This window comes from Harpegnathos saltator, unplaced genomic scaffold (genome assembly GCF_003227715.2).
Source record: "Harpegnathos saltator strain DR-91 unplaced genomic scaffold, Hsal_v8.6 scaffold764, whole genome shotgun sequence".
Taxonomy (NCBI): domain Eukaryota; kingdom Metazoa; phylum Arthropoda; class Insecta; order Hymenoptera; family Formicidae; genus Harpegnathos; species Harpegnathos saltator.
Genome location: NW_020230609.1, coordinates 59,390 through 85,656, shown reverse-complemented (window position 1 = coordinate 85,656; position 26,267 = coordinate 59,390). Strand labels below are relative to the sequence as shown.

The 26,267-nt window shown below is 52.8% G+C and overlaps 1 protein-coding gene across 1 annotated transcript; it reads left to right on the top strand.

Moving 5' to 3' along the window:
* Nucleotides 1–602: 602 nt before the first annotated feature.
* On the top strand, nt 603–26,246 carry LOC105184525 (synaptic vesicle membrane protein VAT-1 homolog-like). The gene is made up of 7 exons (XM_011143373.3): nt 603–1,350; nt 14,148–14,277; nt 15,744–15,959; nt 20,434–20,582; nt 20,664–20,823; nt 20,973–21,399; nt 21,522–26,246. The coding sequence occupies exons 1-7, from the start codon at nt 1,034–1,036 to the stop codon at nt 21,545–21,547; spliced, it is 1,425 nt and encodes a 474-aa protein (XP_011141675.1). The 5' UTR covers nt 603–1,033; the 3' UTR covers nt 21,548–26,246.
* Nucleotides 26,247–26,267: the final 21 nt, after the last annotated feature.

Below are 26,267 nucleotides of genomic sequence, written 5' to 3'. Positions count from 1 at the left end.
TCGTGATCCGCTCGAGAACAGAAACAGAGAGAGAGAGAGAGGGGGGGGGAGACTTATTCTCGAGACGACCATCGCGGTGGAACCCTGTATGTATACTCTCCCTCCTCCCCTTTCCTTCGATTATTCATAGGAACAATTACATGGTCGCGTCATCAAGATCGGACGGCGCCTCGCGCTTCGCAATATCGCTCCGCGCAATTTGTAATTACGGAGAGCGCGGCATCGAGCGTATATCCATCGCGCCGGCGATCGATCGCTCAGCTCGAAGCACAGAGGCTGAGAGAGAGAGAGAGAGAGAGAGGAGAGTCGGTATTTTCAAATTTTTAGGTTATAGTACGCGAGATATCCATGGGGCGCGGGTGGGGAAAAGAAGAGATAGGGCACGGCGGACGGGAACTACTTCGCCGGGGCGAAGGCTCCCGGCGTGGCGCGGCGCGACCGGCCGGCGCGGCACCTGCCGGGCTGCGCGCGCGTCCGACACGGTGCAGGCGAATGTGGCAAATGACGGCGGGGAATTCGCGCGATTGGCCGAGCGGCAGGGGCGCGCGGTTGCTAAGCAACGGCAACACCGCGCGCGCGTTGCGTTACCGGCCGGCCGGCACAAACGGAGCAGAGAGAGAGAGCGCGGCTCTCTCGGCACAGTGGCGCAGGATTTCATAGCAGAACGACGGCGGCTTCCGTGGAGTGCGTACGCGGCGACCGTAAACTGTTACACCGTGCGCAGCCGAGAAAGATTGCTCACACGGCTACTTTCTCCCTCCCCTCTCTCTCTCTCTCTCTTCTCTCTTTCTCTCTCTCTCCTCTGTCTATCTTCTTTCATTTTTTGTCTTCCTCTCTATATTTATCGCTCTAAATTTCTTACTTGCTCCGCCTCTATCGTTTGTCGCGGACGCGAACGGTGACGCACGACGCACGGTCATTGTCTTGACGTATTCCCGCCGCGACATCCGGGGTACCACAGTCTCGCGTTAAAGGACGTCGCGAAAGCTCGGCGAGAGAGTTTCAGAGCGTCTGAGAGGAGGGCGACGTAAAGATGGCAGAGGACAAGAACGAGACCAGCCCGAGCGCCGAGGGCGAGAAGCCGCCTCAGGAAACGGCGGCGGCGTCGCCGCCGGCCAAGCCGGACAAGGAAGAGCCGACGAAGGAGTGCAAGGAGGACGAGAAGAAGGTCGAGGAGAATGGCGACGGCGAGAAGCCGAAGGAGAACGGTGAGGAGAAGCCCACGCCGGAGCCGAAGGACATGCGGGCGATCGTGCTGAACGGTTTCGGTGGGCTGAAAAGTGTCAAGGCCCTGAGGAAGCCGGAACCCACCCTCGGCGAGGGGGAGGTTCTCATACGAGTGAAAGCCTGGTGAGTGTGCATTATTCAAGCGTCCTAGTCTCTCCTTGCTTTCGCGTCGACTTGCTGCGCTCGGAGTCGCGCGCGCGCGCGAGCAAGCCGGCCCGAAAAGCTGCGCTTTCTCATATTCGTACATCCTGCGTGCGTTCAACGACATCCCGGCCGAGCGCAACAAGCTAGATCCGCCGTTTGAAACGTAGCGTTGTCGCGCTGTGCGATGTCTGAGCCGCATGACACAATCGCAATTCCCGCAATCGAGGGAAAAATAAATACGAGCGCTTTTCCGCGTCATCTCGGATACGTTGATGAAGAGAGATTTGATTTCTTCGTATATTCTCAGCGAGACTCTCTCGGGCCGACGAGCACTCTCGTCCTCTCGTATCGTGCCTTCGTCCCTGGCGTTTAAATGAAACTCGGCTTCGGCCCGTTGTATTCGGAGTTGAACGAGCGGCGAGTATATCGACCTTCGCAGGGACCCTTCTCTCTCTCAACGGAAATACGTGCAGGGTGCGGCACGTCGCGGTTAACCCTCCTCTGTGATGCACATTTTGGTACACGCGTCGCCTCATGTCGCTTTTTAGACACGAGCATCGAGAGCAACGATCACAGCGTCGGCAGGACGAATGAGACGACTTCCGCTCCATTGTCGAGCTCCATCAGCGTCAATCCACGAAAATATTCGGCTTTCTGCCTTCCCACCGCGACAAGCGACGATTCCTCTCGCGGAAGTATGCGGGTCGTATTAACGGGGAGCGACTAATTAGCGGGATAAAGGGAAATTAATGCGTGTTAGTTATCGAGGAGCCACGTCGAGTCTCTCGAGCTGCCTCGAGACGATTGTACAAGACAAAAACTTGATCGGCACGAAAACACAGCGGAAGATCGTCTCTCTCTCTCTCTCTCTCTCTCTCTCTCTCTCTCTCTCTCTCTCTCTCTCTCTCTCTCTCTCTCTCTCTCTCCTTTCTTTCTTCTCAGCGGCCGCAAGTGCCGCTGTCGATTGCTCGCGACAATGACAAACAGTGAGGACAGCCGCGGCGGTTGAAAAAAAAAACCGACGCTTACTAATCGCTCACGCGAGATACGCCCGTGTGTCATTGAATCTCGCGGTGCAAAACAATCGCGCCGATAGCGACTCGTCGACGCCCGGCGCGGGCCAGTCGCGTTCGCCTTCCGCGGAATTCGCAGCGTTCACCCTGCCGTTGAACGTATCAGCGAGACGCCCGTATCAGTACAATCGACTGATCAATTTCCGAAACTCGGGCGTCGCCGCCGGCTCATAAATCACGGCGCGGCTATTTATTAAATGCGCGTCGCGGAGCGGCAAAAAGGACACGAGAGGAGAGAAAAGGGAATATCGCGACTTTCACGGGTCGTTTGCACCGTGTGCATCCCGTATGCGAGGGAGAAAAAAAGAGAGAGAGAGAGAGAGAGGGGAAGGAAGAGGGCTCGGCTTTATCTCGAACATAGGCCGGCAGAGACGACGGTCTCTCGCGCGCATGAGACGACACACACGGTGCACGGGCCGGATTGCGAACGTCGGATTCGCCAAAGGCGCGCGGACCTTTTCACGCGTGAGTCACGTTTTATAAAAGCTATTGGGATTGATGAGAAAATAGCCCCCCCATAGAGAGATATCACGCTGCCAATGTCGGCACGAATAAATTTGTCTGCCCCGCTGCTGCAGACGTTCGTTAAGCCGCGCGCACACGCGTTCCGCGCCTCAGAGAGAGAGAGAGAGAGAGAGAGAGAGAGAGAGAGAGAGAGAGAGAGAGAGAGACACTGAAGCTAAATAAAGTGCCGTTTCAGCCCCGTTGAGAACGACGGCGACGCTGCTGCGCGAGTTAGCGACAAATTCTCCAACGTCGGGGTTAACAGTCCGCCTGGCGCGAGCGCCGACGACGACGACGACGACGACGACGACGACGACGACGACGACGACGGCGGCGGCGGCGGCGGCGACGGCGGCGGCGGCGAGACTCGTTTACCCCCGACGCGAGATCGCTCGATGAAACGCAAATTTCTCATTCGACTTTCGTAATTCAGAGGGGAGGGAGCGTGTACGCGCGCGCACTGCTCGCGCGGCGCAGGCGAAGCGAGCGTGCTGAACTTACGATGACGTTTAGACTTTCGCCTTGCAATTATACAAACAATAGCGCTCGGAGCGCGACCGTTCCCTCGGCGAATTTGTCTTCGCCGCTCGCGGCCGCCCGAAGCGCTCTCCATTTTAGCCGAGTGTGCGTTTACACGCGTCGCATGTGAGCGTGAGCTCTCCACACACGGCCGTACACGCACGTCCCTTTGTGGCGAAAGGGTTACTCGTCGCAGGAAACGTCGAATTTAAGATGTCGCGCTCGAAAGTGGGAGCGGTATTAAAAGCGTGTCTCGCCGGGGCGTCTAAGCGGAGACGCGTCCGTTTTTTTCTTTCTTTCTTTCTTTCTTTATCGTCGCGCTTCGTTCTCCCTCGATCGATCTCGCCGTGGGGGCGATTTTTAACAAGCCAGACTCGAGAGAACGAGCGCTCGCGCTCGCCGAAGGTAAGTAGATTCCTTCCGAGATGTGCGTGCGACAAATTCGTAAATGCCGCGTGCAAGACGACGCGGAAATTCAAGTCGCCAAGCCGAGGAATCGAGAGAGAGAGAGAGAGAGAGAGAGAGAGAGAGAATCGATTCGTCCCTGGCGTGACAAACGATCGCTTTCGCGCGGCTAGCCTTTCGCGGGGCTGCCTTTTTTGCGTATCCTCCTCTTGATTACCCGCGCAGGATCTACACTTGCGACGAAGGAAGTGGCCGATTGCTCCTGAATAAAACAATCCCTCGTTTCGTGTCGGAGGAGAAACCGGTAGCGCGAAGCCGGAGCGCTCCCAATAAGCCGCCTTATTCTGTATATAATAGATACCTTTGACACACAACACAACGTGAGGGAGGACAGGAGGGCGAGGGAGCGCAAAAGGGAGGAGTAGAAGGGAGCCGAGCGCAAAGGAGAAAAGAATCGGGCCCGATCCTTCGGAAATTTAAACGCGAGTCCGAGAACACGAGATAACGTGTATCCTCTCGTTTATTCGGTCGCTTCTTCTTCTTCTTCTCCCTCTCCTCCTCCCCCACCTCCACCTCCTCTCTTTTTTTTCTCCTTCGGCAAGCAACGAGGGCGAATAAATACGGTATCGTTTCACCAGTTCACCCGGTATTCCGTAACCTCTTTTTACGTTCCGCGAGTACCCCTCTTTCCATGGCGTCTCTGTAAGAAATTGGAAGGGGCGGGTGGGCAAGGAGGGCAGGGAGAAAGAGAAAAAAGCGTGCTCGATGAAAGGCGAGTGTTGGAAACGCCTTAAAGCACGGGCGAAAGAGAGTGAGAGAACGGGACGGGAGAAACGCGCGGAGAGGCCGCTGAATGGTATCCGTTCAAAGTTTTCCATAACGCGATATTAAGACCTCATTAGCATGATAAACTCGACGGGACAGATACAATGGCGTCTTTCATTAAACGCGCGACGAAAACGCGCGCGAGCTTTCGCCGCATAAATCCCGAATACGCCCGGAATTTCCGCGCCGTTATGCGTCCGCCCACGTATGAATCGTCCACCGTTCGCTTCGCTATTTATGCATAGACCGAGCGCGTAGTACGTGCACTTAATTCTCGCGCACATACGTTACACAATCGCCGTGTTATCGGCCGAGAGGCTGGGGCAGGGGGAGATAGAGAGAGGGAAGGGGGGTGAGAGAGAAATTATATCGGCGACTAGTCCGCGGCACGCCGCTCGGATTCTCGCGAGTTTGAGTTCCTGGGGTCCTTGGATTTTTAAGTCCTGCGATATATCAGTGTTTGAGTCCTTGGCTTTTCAGATTCTCGGGCTCTTGGATTCTCAAAAGTTTCACTCGGAAATTCGGCCCCGGCTGACCTCGAATGCCCCGGGAGCACCAATGGTCGGCGCCTTACGGTCGCGTACGGCCTCTCCGGATTCTCCCTTTTCCGCTCTTTCCTTTTTTTCCCTCCGCTGTCGCTTATCGCTCGAGCGGCCGATTGTCGATGACGTTGAGCGGTCTGATGATTCGTGGGAAAATTGTTGGGTGCATCCCTTGCATCCGCTGTCAACGTCATTTCCAAACCCCAAGTACCGGTGACGTTGAAGAAATGCCCAGCGGGTCTGCCCGGGTACGGTCGCCTTATTATTGATCTTATACCGTCGTCCGCGCAATTTTACCGTATTTCGCGGACCTCCTCGCCGACGGGGAAGACACTTGTCTTGCACGCACGTATACCCGCGATTGAAAATTCGCGAGTGGGCTTGTGTACGCGCGGCTCCAAGTTTTTCGCCCGCAGGCGATTACGTCGATTTCTCTGCGCACGCATTTGCGTTGACATCCGCGTGCGTGCGGGGCCGGAACGGCGGGGGAGGGGGCGGGAGAGGAGGGTGGAGGGTAGAGGGTGTAGGAAATACGGGTGTGGTTCGATCAATACGGACATCCCATAGATCTATCGGTGCGTACGTACCGTCGGGTGTGAATCACGCGAAATTATCGCTCGCAATACCCACCGTTCTTACCACTTCTCGCTCCGAGAAAGAAAGAGGAGAAGAAAAATATTATTTTCCCGTAAAATTCACGGGCGATTGGACCGGCCGCACGACTTCCGGTCTCCTCGTAAAACAACCCGATCCTCTCGAGCGTCCTCGAACGATCGCGAGACACATTAATAATCTCGTGAGATTCGCGGCGAGACCGCAAAGGCGCTTTCCGCGTTTCTCCGCGCGGCACGCGGTTTTCTCCCGGTTCCGTTGCGAAACGCGAGCTTATCCAGCGATCGTTCCGCCTGCATATTTGCAACGGCGCGTGCAATTTCGCGCTGGATAAATAGAGAGGCGACAAAGAGGCGCGTATTATTAGCCCTCGGAGGAGGGAGGTCGGCGCGCACCGATGACGTATATCGCGCGCGCGCGCGCGCGGTAATTTTCGATAGCGAGCAGCGAGAGTCTCGGCGAGGGAGGAAAGAAAGGGCTGAGCCAAAGAGGCGCAGAATCCGAAGGAAGGGACCGCGCCGTTGCGATCGGCGTGCGGCAGAATTTTTTATTGCGCGCGCGCTCGCAAGCGAAGAAGCCGATTAACCGCGCGCGAGGGTTATCGTCTGTCTCTAGATTACGAAGTATTTTCCATTCCCTCGCGGTCAATAAGCGCAATTAATGTGGCGCGTCAGCTGCGGCACTTGCGCACCGCCGTTATACTGATCCGCCGCACACGTCGCGACCCGACGACATCGGATCCGGCGGATTTGTCGCGCGCGTGACGCATCAAGACGACGCTTGTTTGCATATCGGCGATTCATCCGCGACTCATCCCGCGTGATGCATCGGGAAACGAGGGATTCGATTCGATCGATATAAAAATCGCCCTCGCACGTTTGCATTTGCCCTCCTTGCTCGGCCTTCGTTCGCCCCGACCCGGGCTTCAGGCCTACCTTCGGGCCGCGAGGATTCGCGCAACTCGGCGATTACGGATTCCTCGCGTCGCGTCGCCGTGAAACTGTTTGCAGCCGCAAACGCGCGTGTAAGCGTCAATGGCACGCTGGCACGGTGTGACTCACAAAAACAATAGGCGGCAAGGCGCTTGGATGCACAGCTGTTGTCTTGTCGTTCGGTGTTGCTTCTTCTTTTTTCTTTCTTTCTTCTCTAGATCCGCTCGGTCGCGTGCACCGCGTGCACGCCGCGCGTCCACTCGACAGACTCAGCTGTCAGCTGTTTTGAGTGTGATTCATCTGTTTGACGTCGCCTTATCTAGCACATCGCATTCCGTGAGGATGAATTATTGTCGCTCTGCAAACAGGCGCCTTCGCGTTGGAACTTCGCGCCGGTGTTTCCGCCGTTGCGAGCGTACTCGAGATGATCGAGATCGAAGAGAGGCCGTCGTCTGACGGGCCAAATTCCACGTGTGAAAAATACGTCTCGGGTCTGAGGTGAAAGAGCGAGAGGTGAGCACGCGGGGAGGAAAACGAGGAAAAGAGAAAAGAGACTCTCTCGCTCCGGCTATACAGAGTCGCATCGCGTCGCCGGGCCTCTCATCTCGCAGCTGATATTCTCGCATGTGTAACTAATCCGCGCTTAATCTCTCCTTACCGACGTCAGTCTTCCACTTCGAATTTCTCCCCCCCCCTCTCTCTCTCTTGCCATCTCTCGCTCGGCGTAACATTCGCTTGATTGCGATCCGTTTCGCGCGAGTCACCGTCTACACCGTAGTAATCCGTCGCCGGGCCGCGACTTACGCGCACACCCACTTCGAGATCGCCACCGTAAAATCGCGACGGCCTCTCTTCTGCCTCTCGCCGAGAGAAGCAACAAAGAGCTGCCGTATCGGTATTCGCGGATCCGTTTGAAAACAATTGATAAACTCGGGCGCTCACGCGGTCCGCCCCGGGGTCATCTGCCGTATGCGTGTGTGCGCGAGAACAGCAACAGTCGTCTCTCGTATTTTCTTCGAGAGCGCGAACGCTCGCGCTCTCGTATTTTTCCGCTTTCCTCAGTCGCTCCCCTCAACTTTCGCCACATTTTTCCCCTTTGTTGCGCCCGGTGGCGCGTGCCGTTTCGCCGGAATTTCCGTCCGTCCCCGACGACGTCGCACGTCGACCTCTGCGAGCGACTTCGCTCGCACCGTGACTCGGAGATTCGGTCCACGAGTAATTAATTCACCGGCCATCATCCGGCGGCCGGCCGAGCCCCCCTCGGCCGCGAGTCTCTCTGTTCTCCGTTTGAACACGTCGCAATCGCACGCTCGCGACGCACAATGCGATCGCGAGAGCTCATCCGTTGCCTCTTAGCGCGGCTCTTAGCGCTCGTCACGTCGTTCTCTCCCACGTTGAAAATTTAGGTTAATGAAATCAGAGTCCGGCTTATCTCGAATAATGGAACGCCGCCGCCGCGCCGGTGCGGGAGATATCGACGCAGCCCGTCGCAAAGCCGTCCGCCCCGCGACTTCGCGAAGTAAATCGCAAAGAGCGTCGTGCGCGCGTAATATTCCGTCGCTATTTATAGCCCTTCGACGTGTGTGCTCCGCGCTGCATAATTCATAAACGCTACATAAGTTAATTCACGCTCCGGCTGTGCGCGCGCGAGCTCGCATTTCCCCTCACCTCCCTCACGATCCGTTCCCTTTTTTTCACGCGACGACCGGTCGCGCATCTTCGCGAAGCTGCATTTTCGACCGAACGATTCAGGCCGACTTCGGTATCGACGCGTTCATCGCGAACGCGCGCGCGTGCACCCGCGCGGAGTCTCGTGCGAGTTTTTCTCAGGCGCGCATAGAAAATAGCGGTGGCGACGGCGACGTGCACTTTCACTCGCCGCCGATCGAGTCACGCGAGATTCGTGCGCTTGATTTCGTCATGCGGTTATAGCTTTGCAGGCGCCTCGATGTCTTCCCTGCCGATCGATTGACGCGCGCTCGTCTGCTGCACTCGTGTGTCTGTGTCTGTCTCTCTCTCTGTGTGTGTGTGTGTGTGTGTCCACGTTCTCGCGATCGTGCTGGAAGCGTGCGGTTAAAGGCCACGTCTGGTCCTCCTACCTGCGCTACCGCCTGTATACAGGGTGTTTCCGACAATCGCTTAACGTTCACGTTCGCGTTAACGAGGCTGAGAATCGCGCTTCTCGCTGAATTCTCGCCGGGAGTTGGCGGAGCGAGTCGGCCACGAGCGAGCTGGCTGTCGAAATCGCAAGGACGTGCTGTCTTCCTAGGGTTGCCAACTGCCCGGTTTTGACCCGGACTGTCAGGCTTCCAGAAGTCTTGTCCAGTGTCCGGTTAATAAGTCAAACCGGACGTCATATGTCCGGTTTTTAAGTTATATTCCAATCAATGGAATGAGAGTTGAGATTTTTTAGCAACGTGTTTCTCCGTTTGAAGCGCCTACAAACGCGATCGCGAACGCAACGAAAAGCCATCTAGTAGATGATCTGTCGATCCTGTCATTCCATATATATTAAAAAAGTAAAAGTTTATTATTTTATTCAATTAAATCTTGTTTGTAAAATTGTTTGGAAATTAATATTGTAAATAAATTCCTGTCATATTTTGTATTTAATGTAACGTTGTGATTATTATTTCTGTCCGGTTTAGTCCGCTTTGAGTTTGTTATCGAAGAAGAAATGTCCGGTAATTTTAACAATTTTGGACTTGGCAACCCTAGCTGTTCCTCGGCGCGTCACGAACTTCGTTGACTCCTCGGCTTTTTTTACCTCGAACGACTCATATGATGCGAGAGAAAGAACCGCCGCGCCGCGCGTTAATCGAAGGGGGCCGGAAGCCTAATAAAGGGTCAACGGCGAATTCATCGGCGCCAAGTTTCCAAAGCGTGCGCCCATGCGCGTACTTGGTGCGGCGTGAAACGTGAACGTGAAGCGACGTACATTGCGCGCATTTTTCACCTGGTGTGTGGTCGCCGCCGGTTGTTCCTCACGTTCACGGGAGGACGCTCGCGCGGGGGACACCCTGTATACTCGCGTGTCCCTCGATGCCGGTTGCCTTGTGTGACCCTGGGGTGCGTTGCATGTCGTCGTCGTCGACGGCGTCGACGTAGTCCAGTCCACCCGTTCAATTGCCTCTCTCGCCAAGAATGGAGAAAATTATTCCCCTCAATTCGACGCAATTTAAAGGAATTAAGCGATCGCAAGTCGGGAGCCGCAAGTAACCACTCCTGAACCTTTTCCTTGTCCTTGTGCCTTTTCAGGCCCACCAAATAAGAGCGAGTCGCCGAGAGAGCGGCGGTTACCCCGGTTCCCACGACGAGACCCACGTAAGAATCGGGGGGAACCGAGCCCCCCGTCTTCCTCAGTTCGCCTGAAAGCGACCTAATCGATTTCTTCGATTCCGAAGCGGGAGGCCGACGTCGAGAGGACGTCGGTCGGGGGCAGGGGACAAAATTAGCGCGAGTGCGCAAAATTCTACAATTATCCACATTACTGCAACTGCACTCCGCGTTGTTACGATCACACAATCGTATTGTACACGTTATTGTCCACGTTATTCCAGCGCGACAGCACGAATACAGTCGATCGCGCGCGCCTCGTCGCTAATTGTCGCGAATCGTCGCGTTATTCAGCCGTTATTCGCTTTGTTACGCATTACGCACGCATTATACACCGGGTGTCGCGGGCGAAGGGACGAAGAGGAGGAGAAGGAGAAGAAGGGAGTTAACGCGACGGCATGCAGAAATTCCGCTGGCGGCCGGAACGGACCGTTTTTCTCGCGACGATCGCGCACAGTTCTCGGGGGGCCGGACGGCGCGTACTCCGAGCGGAAGGAGCGGAAACGACCCTAAGTATGACAAATTGTGAAAGTAATGGACGGTAATGTGTGTGTGTGTGTCTTACGGTGAACGGGAGCGTCTCGCGTCACGCGATCAGCTCTAAATCACGCGCGGCGACGAGAAAGAACGACGCGGCGCGTCGCGGAATTTCATTATGCTAAATCGGAGAGCCGGCCGGCCGCCGCCGCGCCGCGTCGTCGTAGTCGCATTATCTTTGTGGGTCGGAATTTGTTTTCGTCCAGTTGCGCTTTATTGCGTTTAACTGTCGTTTCGTTCGCGCTCAACGAGTTTGCATCAGCGGCTGATACAGCCGGCTGGCCACGACGTCGTTGTCGCAACGTCGTCGGCCGTTCGCACTGCCTCTTCATCGCCGAGGCACCGTTATTCCGACATACGGAAATTTCGTGCTTCGCGGAGTTTCCATAACGCGAGTTGTCGTTTTATGGTCAAGATAACAGCCGGCCGTTTGTTCCGACTGTTTTCTCTCTCTCTCTCTCTCTCTCTCTCTCTCTCTCCCCCCCTCCGACGTTTCTCTTCGTTCTTTCGAAATTGATAATTACACTGTTACAAACTGTCGTACGCTGACCTGCGGATGCTGGCTTACGTTCACGATTTGCGGTCGTTTAAACTGCAGGGGGAACGAAGTTGCGTTACTTTGAAACGCTTTGAAACGAAAGGGACGAGCGGAGGAGACGAATTCCAATGTAAGGTGAAGGTACCATAAGCCTCTGACTAAAATATACATGTGTGTACTTTTTAAACATTTGTAACATTTGATGTTTTTGATATATATATATGTATTCCATTGGGCTGAAAGCCGAAATATCCGTCTCGAAAGGCACGTTTACCTCAATTTCGCGTCGCGTCGCGTCGCGTCGCCGCGTTTTCACCGAGACGCCCATAAGCCGTATTGATTGTGCGGCGGGCGACTGTCCCATCGCGCGCGCATTTTTCACGGCTTTTTAAAGTCGCTAATTTTAAACGCGACGGGGTTTCTCATGTCGCGCTTCGCCTCGCGGACGGCACGAATAAGCGCGGATAAGCCGTGTGCCGTCGCAGCCCCGCGAATATTCCGCGCTGTGACAGAGACGGGATTTTAATGGAATCGCTTTAATAATTCGCGCGTGCGAGTACGCAACAACGGCTCGTATGTGTTGCGTACGTATGTGCGTACCTGTCAATAAGTCGCGCAGTAGAATCGCCGTTTCTGCTCGTCTCAAGCGGCGCGGCGGGAGGAGCGCGCGCTTTGACGCTTGTGTTAACATGTCTGTTAACAAAAATCCGCACGTGTCCGGCGCGCGTCTACGGGATCACGTCTTCGTACGTACGCACGCACTATCATCCATCTATCTGCCTTCGAGCTGCTCTCGGCGAACGTGCGTCGCCCTTATCGCGCTCGTGACGCGACGCGAGTCGGAATTCGCGCTTCGGCGCTCTTCGCCCGATTATTTTCAATTCTATTATCGAAGTCGTATCGGAGCCACTTAATCGCGCTCCGCCGTGGCTTCAGGAGACTATCCGGCCTTCGATAATCCGTAATCTGTAACTTCGATCGAAGGTGACCGCCATGTGTGGTCGGGAGAGACGTTCGTCGATAAATCGGCTTGCACCTGCGGGCGCAGTCTATTTCGAACAAATGCGACTCCTCGACCCGGCTTTGCCGTCCTCGAGCCCCGTTTTCGCCTCGATTTGGATCCGAGCCTCGCGATCTTTCACTTGAAATCACCCTCGTCGGCTCGCGTCGTTACGTAAACGGTTACGAGGACCTGCTTACCGCGGTGTCGAGTATCGTACCTGAGCTCTCCAACGACTTCCTTCGTTACTTTATCGCCGAGACGCAGGCTATCGTCGCGGGGGCGACCGCATCTAATTACACGCGGCGCGGCGCGGCGGTCTGACAAGTTGAGGTAAACTGCACTTCATTCCGCGAGTGACTCATTCGCTCGGCCTAGCCGTCGCCGAACGGTGAATGATTATTCCGCCTGTGTTCCCCCTTTGCGCTTCTCTCCTCATTGTCCTCTCGCGCGCGCGCTCCACTTATTTGCGCGTCGCGAACGCGACTCGCGCCGCGCGCGGCGCAATAACAAACGCGCGAGCGTCGCGTCGAGCGTCGCGGTCGAGCGCGACGGAAAATCAGCGGAGCGACGCGATAAGACCCGCGTGGGCATTTCCGATACGTTCGTCAGCCTTGGGCGAAATTTCATCGGGTTCGCGGCGGTGACTCATCACCGGCGCTCGTTACTCCAGGAAATTACGTGGTGTATCGCCGCTCGAGTCGATAAGAATTTACGCGGCGTATCTCGCGGCACAGGCCGGCGACGAAACACGATGCAACCGCACGTCGACACACGTCCACACACTCGGGGCGGTCCATCAGAAAGAAAGTATTCCCCGTATAACCCGATCGAGTAGGGAGGGGGGGGGGCGCCGTAAGAGCCGGAAGTCGCGGGTGTGTTGCACTTTGGCGAGTCCGCTCTCGCGAAATAAACGGGAACGAGCGCGCGTGCCGGCCGAGCGAATTCCGCTCGGCTCGGTCGCGCGATTCTTGCGAAATTTCTTGCGAATTTCGTCAAACGTGTCGAATACGTGTCTAAGCGAGTTTCACTTGGCCGAGCAACACCGAGTGGAATTTTCCGGCGCGCGCGCGCGACAGTCCGGAGACACGTCGGCGCGCAAATTGCCCGTCGTTTTTCCCGCTTCGGCGAAACTCGTCGGAGGGAGTCCGGCGCGACGATCGAAACGAATGGCCGCACGAACGACGCCAGGAACTTTCGGCCGGGAGACGCGGTGGCCGTAAATATTTCCCAATGTCGATGACTAACGTCGCGGTCGGCGCGTTGCGTGCGACGCCAGGCATCGGTCTAGGCGTCGCGGCGCCTCCGTACCCTCCCGCCAGTCGGGTCGGTTGTTAGGCAGGGGAGGTGAGGAGCAGGTAACTACACGTGTATTTATGCGAGCCGCGAGCTCGTTGCCATGTGAGGCGTTCTATTTCAGCCCCCCTGTCACTGTCCGCCGCCGCCCGCGGCGGCGGCGGCGGCGGCGGCGGCGGCGCGTAAGCGAACGCCGCTTTCACGTGCGTGCTTGCGGCAGTACGGCGCGAAAGTGTAGGATTTTATAATTCACAGCTCCCCTTGGCCCCTCCCTGTCGGTATTAGGCTTCGCCGAAAATCGCCGTCTCCGTCTCGCGAGATCGAGATCGGAAGGAAAGCCTCGGCTGGCCGGCCAGCCGGATCGGGAATGACAATTTTCGAGGAGTGCGACCTCGCGCTGTCGCGCTGAGATGACGAATAATGACGGCTGTTATTATAATATCGCCAACAATGGCCGATAAACGCGAGCAGCGGGCTGGTGTCGAGGTCGAAAAATATATCGGCGATTTCCAATCTGCCCGATCTGCGTCCTCGCGACCTCCGCCACAGTCACCCGTAGTGCGTACCTTGAAAGTACTTTAGATTTCTCTTCGAAATGCCTGACGCACGTTAATCGGCGACACTTAACGAACGTGTTCCTTTTTCTGCCCCTTGCAGCGGCTTGAACTTCCAAGATTTGATGGCCAGGCAAGGGGCGATTGATTCGCCCCCGAAAACTCCGTTCATCATGGGCTCGGAGTGTGCGGGCGATATCGAGCAAGTCGGCGAGGGAGTCGAGAACTTCAAAGTGAGTATAACTTTTAATGAATCTGATTACGAGTGCGCAAACTTAAATTGTAAACAAGTCCGTTGGCCCGAGTCCCGCGCATTCGTAATCTTGTTACAAGGCGTAAACTGTATCGACGAACTGCGCTATGAAATTGCGCGCGCGCGCACATATTGTCGCTCCTCCATACTCTTGATCGAGAGACGAACACAAGATCGACGGTTGCTTCATAAATAATTCCTGATGTCACCGACCGGCTGGTAATTTCCAAATGCGTGCAGTCGAATTACACGGCGCTTCCTCGCCGCGATTTCAATCGAGTAAAATTCTCTACGAGCTGCGCAGAAGCTAACAGATAGGAAGCGCTCTCTCTCTCTTTCTCTCTCTCTCTCTCTCTCTCTCTCTCTCTCCTTCTCTCTGACCGGCGAATGCTGTCTGGTAACGCGCTAATCCAATTCACTCGGGACGATGGAGCCGCTTTTCGCATATTAAAATAGTGGTGGCCCTCTCGATATCGATCTTGAGCTTTGACGTCACTCTCAACTCCACGTTGAATTATTTCGGAAGCTCTCGAGGCGCGCGCGTTTCCACAGCCGAATTTAAGTGGCCCATCGATGAAACGTCGCGACAGCGGCTTTCCTTAGCTCCTCCGGTCGCGCTCCGTCCGCTTATCAAACCCGTTTATTAACCGTCCGCGCGCCAGAGGGAAAATTGGAGTTGCCGCGTCTTGTCGCGTGTGATTAAGCGAGTGTGATCACGGACGAGATTACTCGCTCGTTCGCGTTATCGCGCTTATTAACACGTTCGCGTCGCGCACGGGGGAGCCTCGGGATCCTCGCCGGAATTCGCTGGCGTTGCGAGCTCGTGCGCTTAGGGTGGTCTATTTTCGCGACTCGTGAAACTCTTTTCGAGGTCAGAAGGAGGCGGGCGTGCTCTCGAAGCGTTTAGGGTCGGATATTCGAGCAGCACGTGCAAAATCTGTCTCGTTAGGAAGAACGAGAGAAAGAGAGAAGCAGAAGGGAGAGACGTTTCTTTCGAGTCAAAGGGAACGGCAGCTCGCCCTTGCCCTTGCTCCGATTGCCAAGACGAATGCGTTGCGGGGAAGAAAGAGAAAGAGGGTGAGGAAGCTTAATTTAATAAGGGAGATCAACCTCCGTCTTCGGGGGAACCAAGCATATAACCGCCTCACCTTTCTACCACCGATAATCCCGTAATCGCATCTGGAAATATTTCCTGAAAATATGCTCGGAATTATCGTTCCCCTTCAAAAGGGCAAGAGAGCAAGACGAAACGCGAGAGAGAGAGAGAGAGAGAGAGAGAGAGAGAGAGAGAGAGAGAAAACCAGAATCCTTCGACTTGCCGAGTACACGTTGAAAATTCGCAAGTTGTCGGGACGCGAGAGTGATTTTCCACTTGGTAGCGCGTTATAAAATGTCGGTCTTCTTCTTCACTGACGACGGCTTTTCCTTCCTCTTTTTTTTTAACAGGTGGGCGATAGGGTGGTCGCCCTTCCCGATCATAAAGCGTGGGCGGAGCTGGTTGCTGTGCCGGCGACGTCCGTTTTCGCGCTACCACCTGGGATGAGCTACCTCGACGCGGCCGCCATCACCATGAACTACACCGTGGCTTACATTCTGCTGTTCGAGCTGGCTAATCTCACGCCCGGCAAGAGCCTGCTGCTCCACAGCTCCGGCGGCGGTGTGGTAAGTCGGCGGGATTGTTTCTTTCTTATTTGCGTTCCTGTCAGACAGGAGAATAGCGAGCGCGCGCTCGCGCAGGGTATCGCTGTCTCCGGGAAGATACGGCGAAGATGATGAATTGGACCTTTCAATTATATCCTGACTCTCTCCCCGTACGCTCAATCGCGAGGAGGGACGAGCGATGCTCGCGCGATACGTTCTATCGCGATTGTTGCGTTCGATTGCGCGCACGTAGTGCGTAGGTCGCGATGTTACACTTCGCTCTCTTTTATCTTCACCCTGGCCTTTGTTGCATACAAACCACCGCGAGTGGATTTCGATTGAGGAAAGATGACGTCGTCACGCGCGATCGCGCGCGTCACTCGTCGGGCCTCCCAACCGCGCCCTCTCCTTAGCTGCGTTGATTGTTATTACAGAGAATTGCGTGTTTGAATGTATGCATAATATTGTAATTGTCATCATCAACCATGCATGAGACGTTGGTTCGCAGCACGCGACTTTAATGGTCGTTCTCTCGGCGGTGTTAAACGCGCGCGTTATTATTATCGTCGCGCGTGTATCAGTTAATTTCGTTGTGCACGTGATTGTATTAATTTCCATGGCACAATGATCGTTGGCACGATGATGATCGCGTGGCCGCGACGATAGGGCGCTTTGAGGGAAGTGTTTAACCGACGGTAACGCGGCCTCATCAGCTCGGACAAGTCTACCATGTGCGCGCGCGCGCGCGCGCGCGTGAACGCGTGAATGTTTCGAAAGGATGCGCCGTCGTAAACGTAAACGCAAACGCAAACGCGAGACGCCTCACGGCGTTTCGAGTCCGATAAGTAGCGCTATTACGATCACGCCGGCTGAATTGTCGAGTAACGAGCGCTATTAGCATTGTACTTGCACACCGCTAGAGAAACCGTTTTATGGGAAACCGCCGCTCATAAGTCAAGGCACCGGCACTTGCGATGTTTTTTTTCACGTCAAACCCGTTACGCCTACGTTTTAGCGCGTGGTTAACGGGGATTTGTCTCGTGCGACACGGGGAATGAGAGGAAGAGCGACAGGGAAAGACAGCCAGAGAGAAAGGGGGCTCACCGCGAGGGCTTCGCCCTAAATAAAATCTCGTGAAATAAATATTTGAGCGCTCCTCCCCTCTGTGTGCACCGAAATAAAATCGCCCCGCGTTCTCGCGCGGCAACGTTACTGAAATAAAATTTGCCGGGCGTGTTTGTCTACTCGCCGGAGAGCAGTTTAAATCTGTCCGACGACGGGGTCGAGACATTAGACATCTATGGGGTGCGAATGTTGAAATTTCATAAGAGCGACGGTGCGAGGATCAATGGCGAGAGAGAGAGAGAGAGAGAGAGAGAGAGAGAGAGAGAGAGAGAGAGAGGGAGGGAGGGGAGGAAGAGAGAGAGATAGGACGTGGTCGAGAAGGTTAAAGCACCAAGGAGATATTTCCGGGTTCTTTGGCCATTGGGGTAGTCTCTCTCTCTCTCTCTCTCTCTCCCTCTCTCGATTCGTCGTCGGCGACGACGACGACGACGACGACTACGAGGAGGAGGAGGAAGCGAAGAAGGAGAAGAAGAAGGTAGGACCGTCGGGATCAATACGGCTCAACAGGTTAAACCCGGAGCCAACTACTAGCAAACCACCCCCGCGCCAGCCATCCTTTCCTATCCCCGTCAGACGGTTGAGACGAAAGGCGAAATCTACGGGGGATGCTGATGCGGATCGTACGGGGTATGAGGGTTGCCAGGCAACCTTTCGCTCTCTCATCGACCACCGTCATGGGCCGCGCCCGTCTGAGACCATACCACCACCACCCCTGCCGCCGCTGCCGCCGCCACCACCACCACCATCATCACCACCACCACCATCACCACCACCACCACCACCACCACCATCACCACCACCACCACCACCACCATCACCACCACCACCACCACCACCACCACCACCACCACCACCACCACCACCACCACCACCACCACCACCACTACCACCACTATCACCGGCATGTTACCACCACGTGGCGGCCTTAAGCTCCTTTCACACCGTGTCGGCATACCGTGTGCCACGTGTACGAGCGGATGACAGCCGGTAGACGCCCCGCTGCAGTCACGATGTTTTATAGAAGCGCTTAATTAAAGACAACTTCCGGGAACTTTGTGTCGAGTGGCCGAAGAGACGTTTTCTCGCCAAGTGCGAGATAATTGGACGTAGTAGTTGCGCGGCCGATGGAAGCCACTCAAGGACCTAAGTACGACGTGCACTTAGGCAGAGGAGAAATGTATTTCTTGCGCGATCTTGTAATAAATTACATTACGGCAAATCGTCACGATGGACGAACGCGCGCGTTATCGAACGAAACACGTCGAGTGCCTCGTCATTTTCTCGTCTCCTTATTACGTCTTCCTCGTCCTGACCGATTATCGCCTCCGCGATTTCGCACGCAAAAATATACGTCTGGAATTCGCAGCCGCGTCGCTATAAGCCCTTGCTGCTCTCTACTCTGCTCTTCACGGGAGCGCACTTTATTGCACACACTGTCCGTACTTAAAATAGAGAAAGACGAGATAAAAGAAGCGCGGCCAAAACGCAGCCGAGACGACCGGGCCTCGTGCGTCGCTCAGGGCGGCTACAATTTTGGAACGTTATTATGCCGGGATTAATAGCTGGCTTCAGCTTAAACGTTTCTTCATTTCTTCTCCTCTTTCTCCTTCCCCCTTCCCCCCCTCCCTTCACAGTAGTCCCTAGGCTCGTTCTTTTTCGAAGATCTTCCTCAACCGCTGCATTCTGGAGCATCAAGTTGGAGCGAGACAAGCGTATCTTGTCTCACTTCCAACTCATTGCACCAGTTGTGCAGCAGTTCAGCGAGTTCTTCGAAAAGGAGCCGACTACTAGTTGCGGAAGACAAAGGACTAGTTGAGCAGGAAGGTTAAGGTCGGCCGACACCGTTCCGTGAAGGCGAGCCTTTCGGCGTAACCGCCCAGTTAAAGACCGTCGCGTTAATAATGCCGAGTAACAATCGAAAGTGTTCTCGTCAAACGAGCGAACATTTTTGCTAAATTCGTGTTCTCTCGTACGGAGTCGGCCACTTCGAGCGGGAATATAAAAGCCCCTCGCGCCCTCCTTCGCTCTTCACAAAGAAGGGCGGCGAGGCGGCACGGGAAGAAAGAGATATGACGCGATCCGTCCGAGAGATTCAAGGTGAGAGAAAGAGGGAAAGTCTCTCCGACGTGATCAGAAAGCGCTATTTTTCACGCCGAGTGCTCTTCCGCCGGGCGCTTTTCTGCCCTACGTGACCGGCTTCCTCGGCGGCTCTTCCTCTCCTTCCCCGGCGGCTAATGCGCGGAGAATCGGCCGCGAAAGTGTCCGGTTTTCGCGCGAACGGAGCCGCGTTTTTCCTACCTCGCGGAGCCCCATTGTTGTCGCGCCGGGGCATGAATTATCACCACCTCTCCACGCTCTCTTATTCTCCGAGGAGCGTAACGGACGAGGGATGAGCGCGCGGCACGGGGCGACATTATTCCTCGAGTCCCGGTTAATATTTAATTAAGTCATTGTGTTTGCGCGCGAGGAAAGAGACAAGTTTTTCCGGCGAAGCTGCAATACGTTGCATGAATCGCGTTGCTGCAAATCGCATCTTAAGACGATGTCCCGTATGTAACTTTTTCTTCTTCCCTCTCTTTTTAATATCGTGTAATCATCCTTAGACTCATGAATATACACGAGCGCGTGATAATGGTGTGGAAACGACGACGGGGTTTTTCAAAGGCGCGCTGTGGCGGCGCGGCGACAGTAATTATTGAAAAGCTGAAATACACACTCGGCGTTTTTTCTCACCTACATCATTTTCACACGCGTCTTTCGTGATGCGTACAATTTGTTGCGGCTGCTTAAGGATTCCGGATCGTCCGTCCTCTCTCTCTCTCTCTCTCTCTCTCTCTCTCTCTCTCTCTCTCTCTTTGTTTCTCTCCTCCTCGTCCCCCCGCCATCTCGCTGTATCTTTCTTCCTCTTGGCTCGTCCTTTTTTTCTCATTTACGTTCTTCCTCGAGCCCGGAGTGCTGCCGCTCGCAGCATCGCCGGCCGCTGAGTATCGAATTCTCTCGGCGGAGGAGGCGGAGAGAAATGGAAAGCAACGAACGCGATTCTTGGAAATAATGTATGCCGCTTCTGTTGAAAATCTCGGACGACTACAGCACGCGGGGAGGGGGGGGGAGACTCCTTCTTTTTCTCCTCTCTTAATCCCGTCTCATCCTACCTCCGGGGCGTAGCTCTCGCACGACGCGACGACGAGTGTGTTCGGCGAGCGTAGCTACATTTTCTCGGCAAAAAGTAGACTCTCGCATCGTGAAAGGACGGGCGACAAGTGGCGATAGACTTTTTAACCTCGTAGCTCTCTTTCTTTCCCTTGAGCGAAGCGCTAAAAATCGGCAAGCACAGAGAACGCATTATTCTTTTTCTTTTTATCGAATTTAGGGCCAAGCGGTGGTCCAGCTGGCGAAAACCGTGAAGGACGTGACCATCTTCGGCGTCTGCAGCAAGTCCAAGCATGAAGCTCTCAAAGCCGCCGGAACCATCGACTATCTTCTGGAGCGCGGCACGGACTATAGCAATGAAGTCCGAAAGTACGTAAATGATATCGCGTATGACGGCTGGGCAATCTGGGAGGAAGAACTTTGCGAATGTCTAACGCGCGTCTCTTTCAGAATTTCCCCCGAAGGCGTGGACATTGTCTTGGATTGTCTGTGTGGCGAGGAATGTAACAAGGGCTATGCCCTCTTGAAACCGATGGGCAAGTACATCCTTTACGGATCCAGCAACGTCGTCACCGGAGAAACCAAGAGCTTCTTCTCCGCAGCGCGATCAGTACGTAATCTTTCATGCCTGACGAGAGATCTTGTCGAGAGCTTTGACGGGTCTCTTTTTCGGGTCGGTTCGTTCCTCTAAATATTCTTTCGTCGCGTCTCTCTCCTCGACAATACTGACGCACGTTTTATCATTTCTGACGTTCTCAGTGGTGGCAAGTCGACAAAGTGTCGCCTATAAAGCTGTTTGACGAGAACAAGACATTGTCTGGGCTGAATCTGCGCCACTTGATGTACCAGCACGGCAGTCACGCGTTTGTGCGACGGGCAGTGAATCAAGTGTACACACTGTGGAGCGAGGGCAAGATTAAGCCGACGGTGGACTCGACGTGGGCGCTGGAAGACGTGCCCGAGGCCATGCAAAAAATGCACGATCGCAAGAACATTGGTAAGATCGTTCTGGACCCGAGTTTGGAGCCAAAGCCCAAACCAGCTACACCGGCTAAAGGCAAGGCGAAGGACAAGAAGGCCGCGAATCAGGAGGAGAAGAAGGCGTCTAGCGTAGAGTCGGAGGAGGGGGAGAAGAAGAAGGAACCGGAATTGACAAACGGCACCTCCGAAGACAAATCTGATAGCGGTAAGGATCTGAGAGTTCTTGGTCGCGTTATTTGTTGCATCGTTTGAAAATGAAAGAGAAGGAGATGAAAGGGAGAAGCGCGCAACGTGTCTAATAAGACTCGCTCGTATCTTTTGTTTCAGATTCGAAAGAAAAGGAATCTAGCTGAATTAGCAGTAGTAACTAATCCTATAAGACAGAAAACTGATGCCCACAAACATCAAGAATTTCCAGGAAAGTACTAATACTGAGAGACGATCCATCGTTGTTGCCCGAGAACAAAAAGAGAAAAAAAAAGAAAGAAAAAGAAAAAAGAAAAAAGAATTGAATTCGACCCGAGACTAATCATCAGTGGTATCGCGCAAAATTTACATGCAGATGAACCATAACGAGATAATTATGATTCATATCGCACGATCTAACAATTATAACGCGCGGCAGGGTAATCTTCGAACGTGGTTGGCCTGTCTGCCATACGTTGAGACGGAGTCAACTGACGTTGACGTGGTTTCAATTTAGCGAGGTAATCGATCGCTTACGCTGCAAAGTACACTTCCTTTTTTCCCTTCGCGTCCCTTTCACGGGCGCTCTTTTCACCGTTTGTCATCTGCATGTGTCCATTCTCCTCACATTTGCGCCGAGATAGGAAGGGTTCACGCGAACCACGAGCGGAGCGAAGCGACAGCGTGTCGTGTGAGAACGAGAGAAGCAACCAAATAGAAGTAACAATCTTGACGCGGTCCACAGTAGTTTACAGAATATAAGAACGTTATGTTTATTTTTTCACACCGACCAAATGGTTAATTTTGCGAGGAGTTGCGTGAACAGCTGTTGGATATCAGATAATCGTTAAGCAGCTCGGTTCCTTTTTCCTCTTACTCAGTAACCGCTATTATTATATCGTCTTGAGGAAATGGATGCAACAGCCTTTCCGTACTTATTGTACTCTTGTCGAGCTTATGAGACGACTACGACGGGGAACGTGAGCTGTTTAATAATTGTAACGTTGTCCAATAGCTATCCACTTGGCTCTGTCTATTTGTATCAAATATTATCACTGCTACTACGGTATATACTAACATTCTCTTACACTAATATAATATTACCTCTATTTGTAATTTAATGGGATAAAATAACGTAATTCCGCTGAAGTCGAGTTTCCGTGGGAAAGCTATAAACGCGGAGCTGCATATTACTTTCATATGTAAATTTTATGTACCAGAGATGTTTTTACGCCACTTTATTATTCATCCTGACATTTTTGCCGGATGAAATATCCATTTAAATCTTGACGGTAACCATGAAAGTCTCGAGAGTGTAACATTTAGTATTACGTGTACGCGGCATTTCGCTGGGATTTGGACGCTTTTTTTCGTACTTTCATACTTGGTAGTTTTCGTGTAAGATTAATCGTAGGCTTCGGGGATTTTTCTACGCGACAATTTTGAAGGAGCGTCTGAGGTAATCAACTGCCGAACAATCGACTGCGTTCGGCGGTTTTCTAGATCGAAATTCTGCCTCCCTCTCCAAATCACGCGCACTGATTTTTAGCAACGATTTATATCAACGAGACGCTTTCGAAATGTTTGTAGCTAAGTTCTCGACGAAACGATCCGACGTGACGATGAACTCCTTCAAGGGCGAGTGCATCCGTTTGACCCGCGCTAAAAATTTCGGATGGCGATCGGATTCGATATCTAATTAAGAATTAACTGATATATAGCACGCGAAATAATTAAGTGAAAATCTAATTAGACTGATTAATTACGGCTTGAGATCTTAACAAGCCTATAGTGGAGAGACATTGCTCGGCACAAAAATGCTTTGAGAATGATCTTAGCGAATGTTGGCGTATCTCATTTCTATGCGGAACTTTCGAATCAGTTTTAACGGGAAGAAAGACGACGATCGAGGGCGTAAACGCTCGACACGATGACACAACAAATGTCTCACAACGTTTTTATTCAAATGATACGAATCGATGATGTACTTTAAAGGCTCCGAGTAACTTTATTGTTTAAATGAAATTTTATAAAACATATTTAATGACGTTGCATCAACATATGTACATGAAGAGTAATTTAACGAATTAGCGTCGTAGAAGCTTAAAGTATATCGCTTTCTCCGTAAGAAGGAACGACAGTTTAAAGGTAAAATACGCAAGGCCTCATTTTTTTAACGTCACACACACACTCGCGTGAATACACACAGCTGTGTCGCCTAGAGCCGAACGCGTGACTGCGATACGATAAAAGTTACGTTGAATCCGCATTGCGGTTTTTCCTCAAACTTTCGAACCTTCGCGTAAGATTTTCGACGACGGCCGCGACGCCGTGGTGTCTCGGCCGTTTCGTACGAATAATAGCAAGAAGGACGCGTTATCACATTAACGGTGATCTGTTGAGCGAGAGGGTTTCATAGTAATATAAACGAAGGAGCGAGGGATCCTCCCACGGGAGGATTTCAGAGGAGACGAGAGAATGAAAGAAGACAAGAAAATAAAGAGCTGAACAAAGAAAAAAAGATGAAAAGATCTCTCGAGGGTGTGTCCTCGACGGAACGCGGCTCGGTGGAGGAGCTGGCCGATGCAGAACAAAGTGCATATCTTTCCGGAACGTTGGAACAATTTTGGTGTAGCCGATTTCGTTAGGGTTTGATACTAGCTCTGTATACCGATATCTATATTATACAAATCACTATGCGAAGAAGAAGAGACGCGGACGAGGGGGAAGGTATGTGTCGACGATATATATCTCAGCGCGAACATCTCATCAGAAAAGGAGGGAGGGAGAGAGAGAGAGAGAGAGAGAGAGAGAGAGAGAGAGAGAGAAAGAGAGAGAGAGAGAGAGAGCAGGAAAGTCGCGAGGAGAGTCGCGCAAGAGAATTACTGCCGTATCGAATCTCTCGGTCCAAAAGTACATAGGATTGCTATCTTACTCATCAAGAAAACGTATCGATCCGAGGTAAAAGAAAAGAAAAAAAAAGACAAAAAAGTATACACGACAAAAAAAAATAATGCGAAAAACATGGTTAATGTGGCTACATATTTTGAGACATCTTTTAAACACACGTAAGACACACTTAATCCCGAGGTACACACGAGGTAACCGACCACACGAATACACGCCAGACACACGACGCCCACACACACTAGTAACGACGACACACATCATACTGTATATTTTATTGTACGGCTTTAAATGTTTCATCAAATAACTCTATTATATTATAATATATCTATATATTTGTATCGATCGTTTCCTCCTGCCCTGATTTTTCATCTAGGTCCGTATAGCACGAACGATCAGGAATGTTGCGAATCTTGCTACACGCTGTAGGATCGGGACGCGCGAGGGCTTCGAATGCACACGAGAGAAGGAGAGAGAGAGAGAGAGAGAGAGAGAGAGAAAGAGAAAGAAGGAGAGCAGCAACGTGTCTGCCCGAAAAGTCGATTTTGCGACGGAGAAATTGCATGTCGCACGAGAATAATTGGCGATATCGATCGAACGGCCGAGTTTTGAGCGAAAGCCCGAGCTACCGAAGTAGCGCTTTCGCCGGATGTTTTGCGCTCATTGCTTTCATCGTGGATCGGCCTCGTGGTCGATTCACAGCGAACGTCATCGTTTCGATACTTTCTGTACAACTGAAACAGTGTGTATCCATGTGCATTCTCGGTTATTTTCTCTCGACAGGAGGAAGAGGAGGCAGGGAGAGAAAGAGAAAGAGAGAGAGAGAGAGAGAGAGAGAGAAAAGATTTCGGATACTTTGCGCGTTCAAACACCCTCCGATTCAAAAGGCACAGCCCCGACGACGGGAACGCGAGTGAATTATTGATTTTCAATTATTCGCACATCTCTCAGACCGGAAACGTTTGCCTAAAGCGGACCCAAGCGAAAGAGCGATGGCGAAATTCGGCGCGCTATCTTCCCTTTTTGATGTCGCACGGTCAAGGTACATCCGTGAGAGACTGTCGCTACTTTAGACGAGTATTTCGCCTAGGAATGTCAAAGTCGCACGCACGCGAATATTGGCTGACGATCCGTCGTGGAGAGAGGATGCTTCTGTAGCTGTAGCTGACGGTAGACATTTCTAAGCGTTTTGAAATAAAGAGTGCATATTTATCGCGTCGTGTTAGCTAAACGTCCAAGTCGCGTTTGTAATGAATCTTATGAGACGATTTTCAACCTTTTCAACAATGACAATCCGCACAAATTAACGAACCGACGAGACGTTCGACGTAATATTTTATAAGAGTCGTCATCAGCGCGTGAGAATGACAATGAAAGAGAGAAAGAGAGAGAGAGAGAGAGAGAGAGAGAAGGAGAGTTTACTCGCAGTCGCTGCAGAAAAATAGGGTACGCGGCGGGAGTCCGTTTCCGAACTTTAGCTTGAAGTATAGTCGAATTCAAAGTATAGTTTCGCGAAGAAAGAAGGGCTCGTCGAGGCTAATTAAAAATGATAACCATTCCGTTGGTGCGATAGATAGATAGATAGAGAGAGAGAGAGAGAGAGAGAGCGAGAGGAGAGGAAATGAAAGAGAGAAGGCTACGCACGTGCGTCTTACTAGTTGCGCGAGTCCGTATCGTTAGAGAGAAAGAGAGAGCAGGACCTACAGTTTCACGAACGTGATACATTATAATTATGTGTAAAATTGTAAAATTCGTCGAGGGGTCCGGGCGAAAGTAAAACGCGCCTCTTCCCGCCGTGAGGTTCTCGCCGCGCGATCCACTTCGCCGAAGATGCTCACGAGAGAAGGAAAGAAGTCTTTTTGCCCGCTCCCCGCCAGGCTTGACATATAGATTGTATTTTTGGCTTATTATTGTAAGACTGACTATGTTGCTATATTAAAGATTGCTTCGAAAACAGGGCGACGAGACTTGACTGCATAT

Bases quoted from the DNA above. Each gene is read 5' to 3' on its own strand.
- LOC105184525 (XM_011143373.3), top strand. From the start codon at position 1,034: ATGGCAGAGGACAAGAACGAGACCAGCCCGAGCGCCGAGGGCGAGAAG. The intron at 1,351-14,147 runs GTGAGTGTGCAT...TGCCCCTTGCAG, and splicing joins CTCATACGAGTGAAAGCCTG to CGGCTTGAACTTCCAAGATT. The intron at 20,824-20,972 runs GTACGTAATCTT...TGACGTTCTCAG, and splicing joins TCTTCTCCGCAGCGCGATCA to TGGTGGCAAGTCGACAAAGT.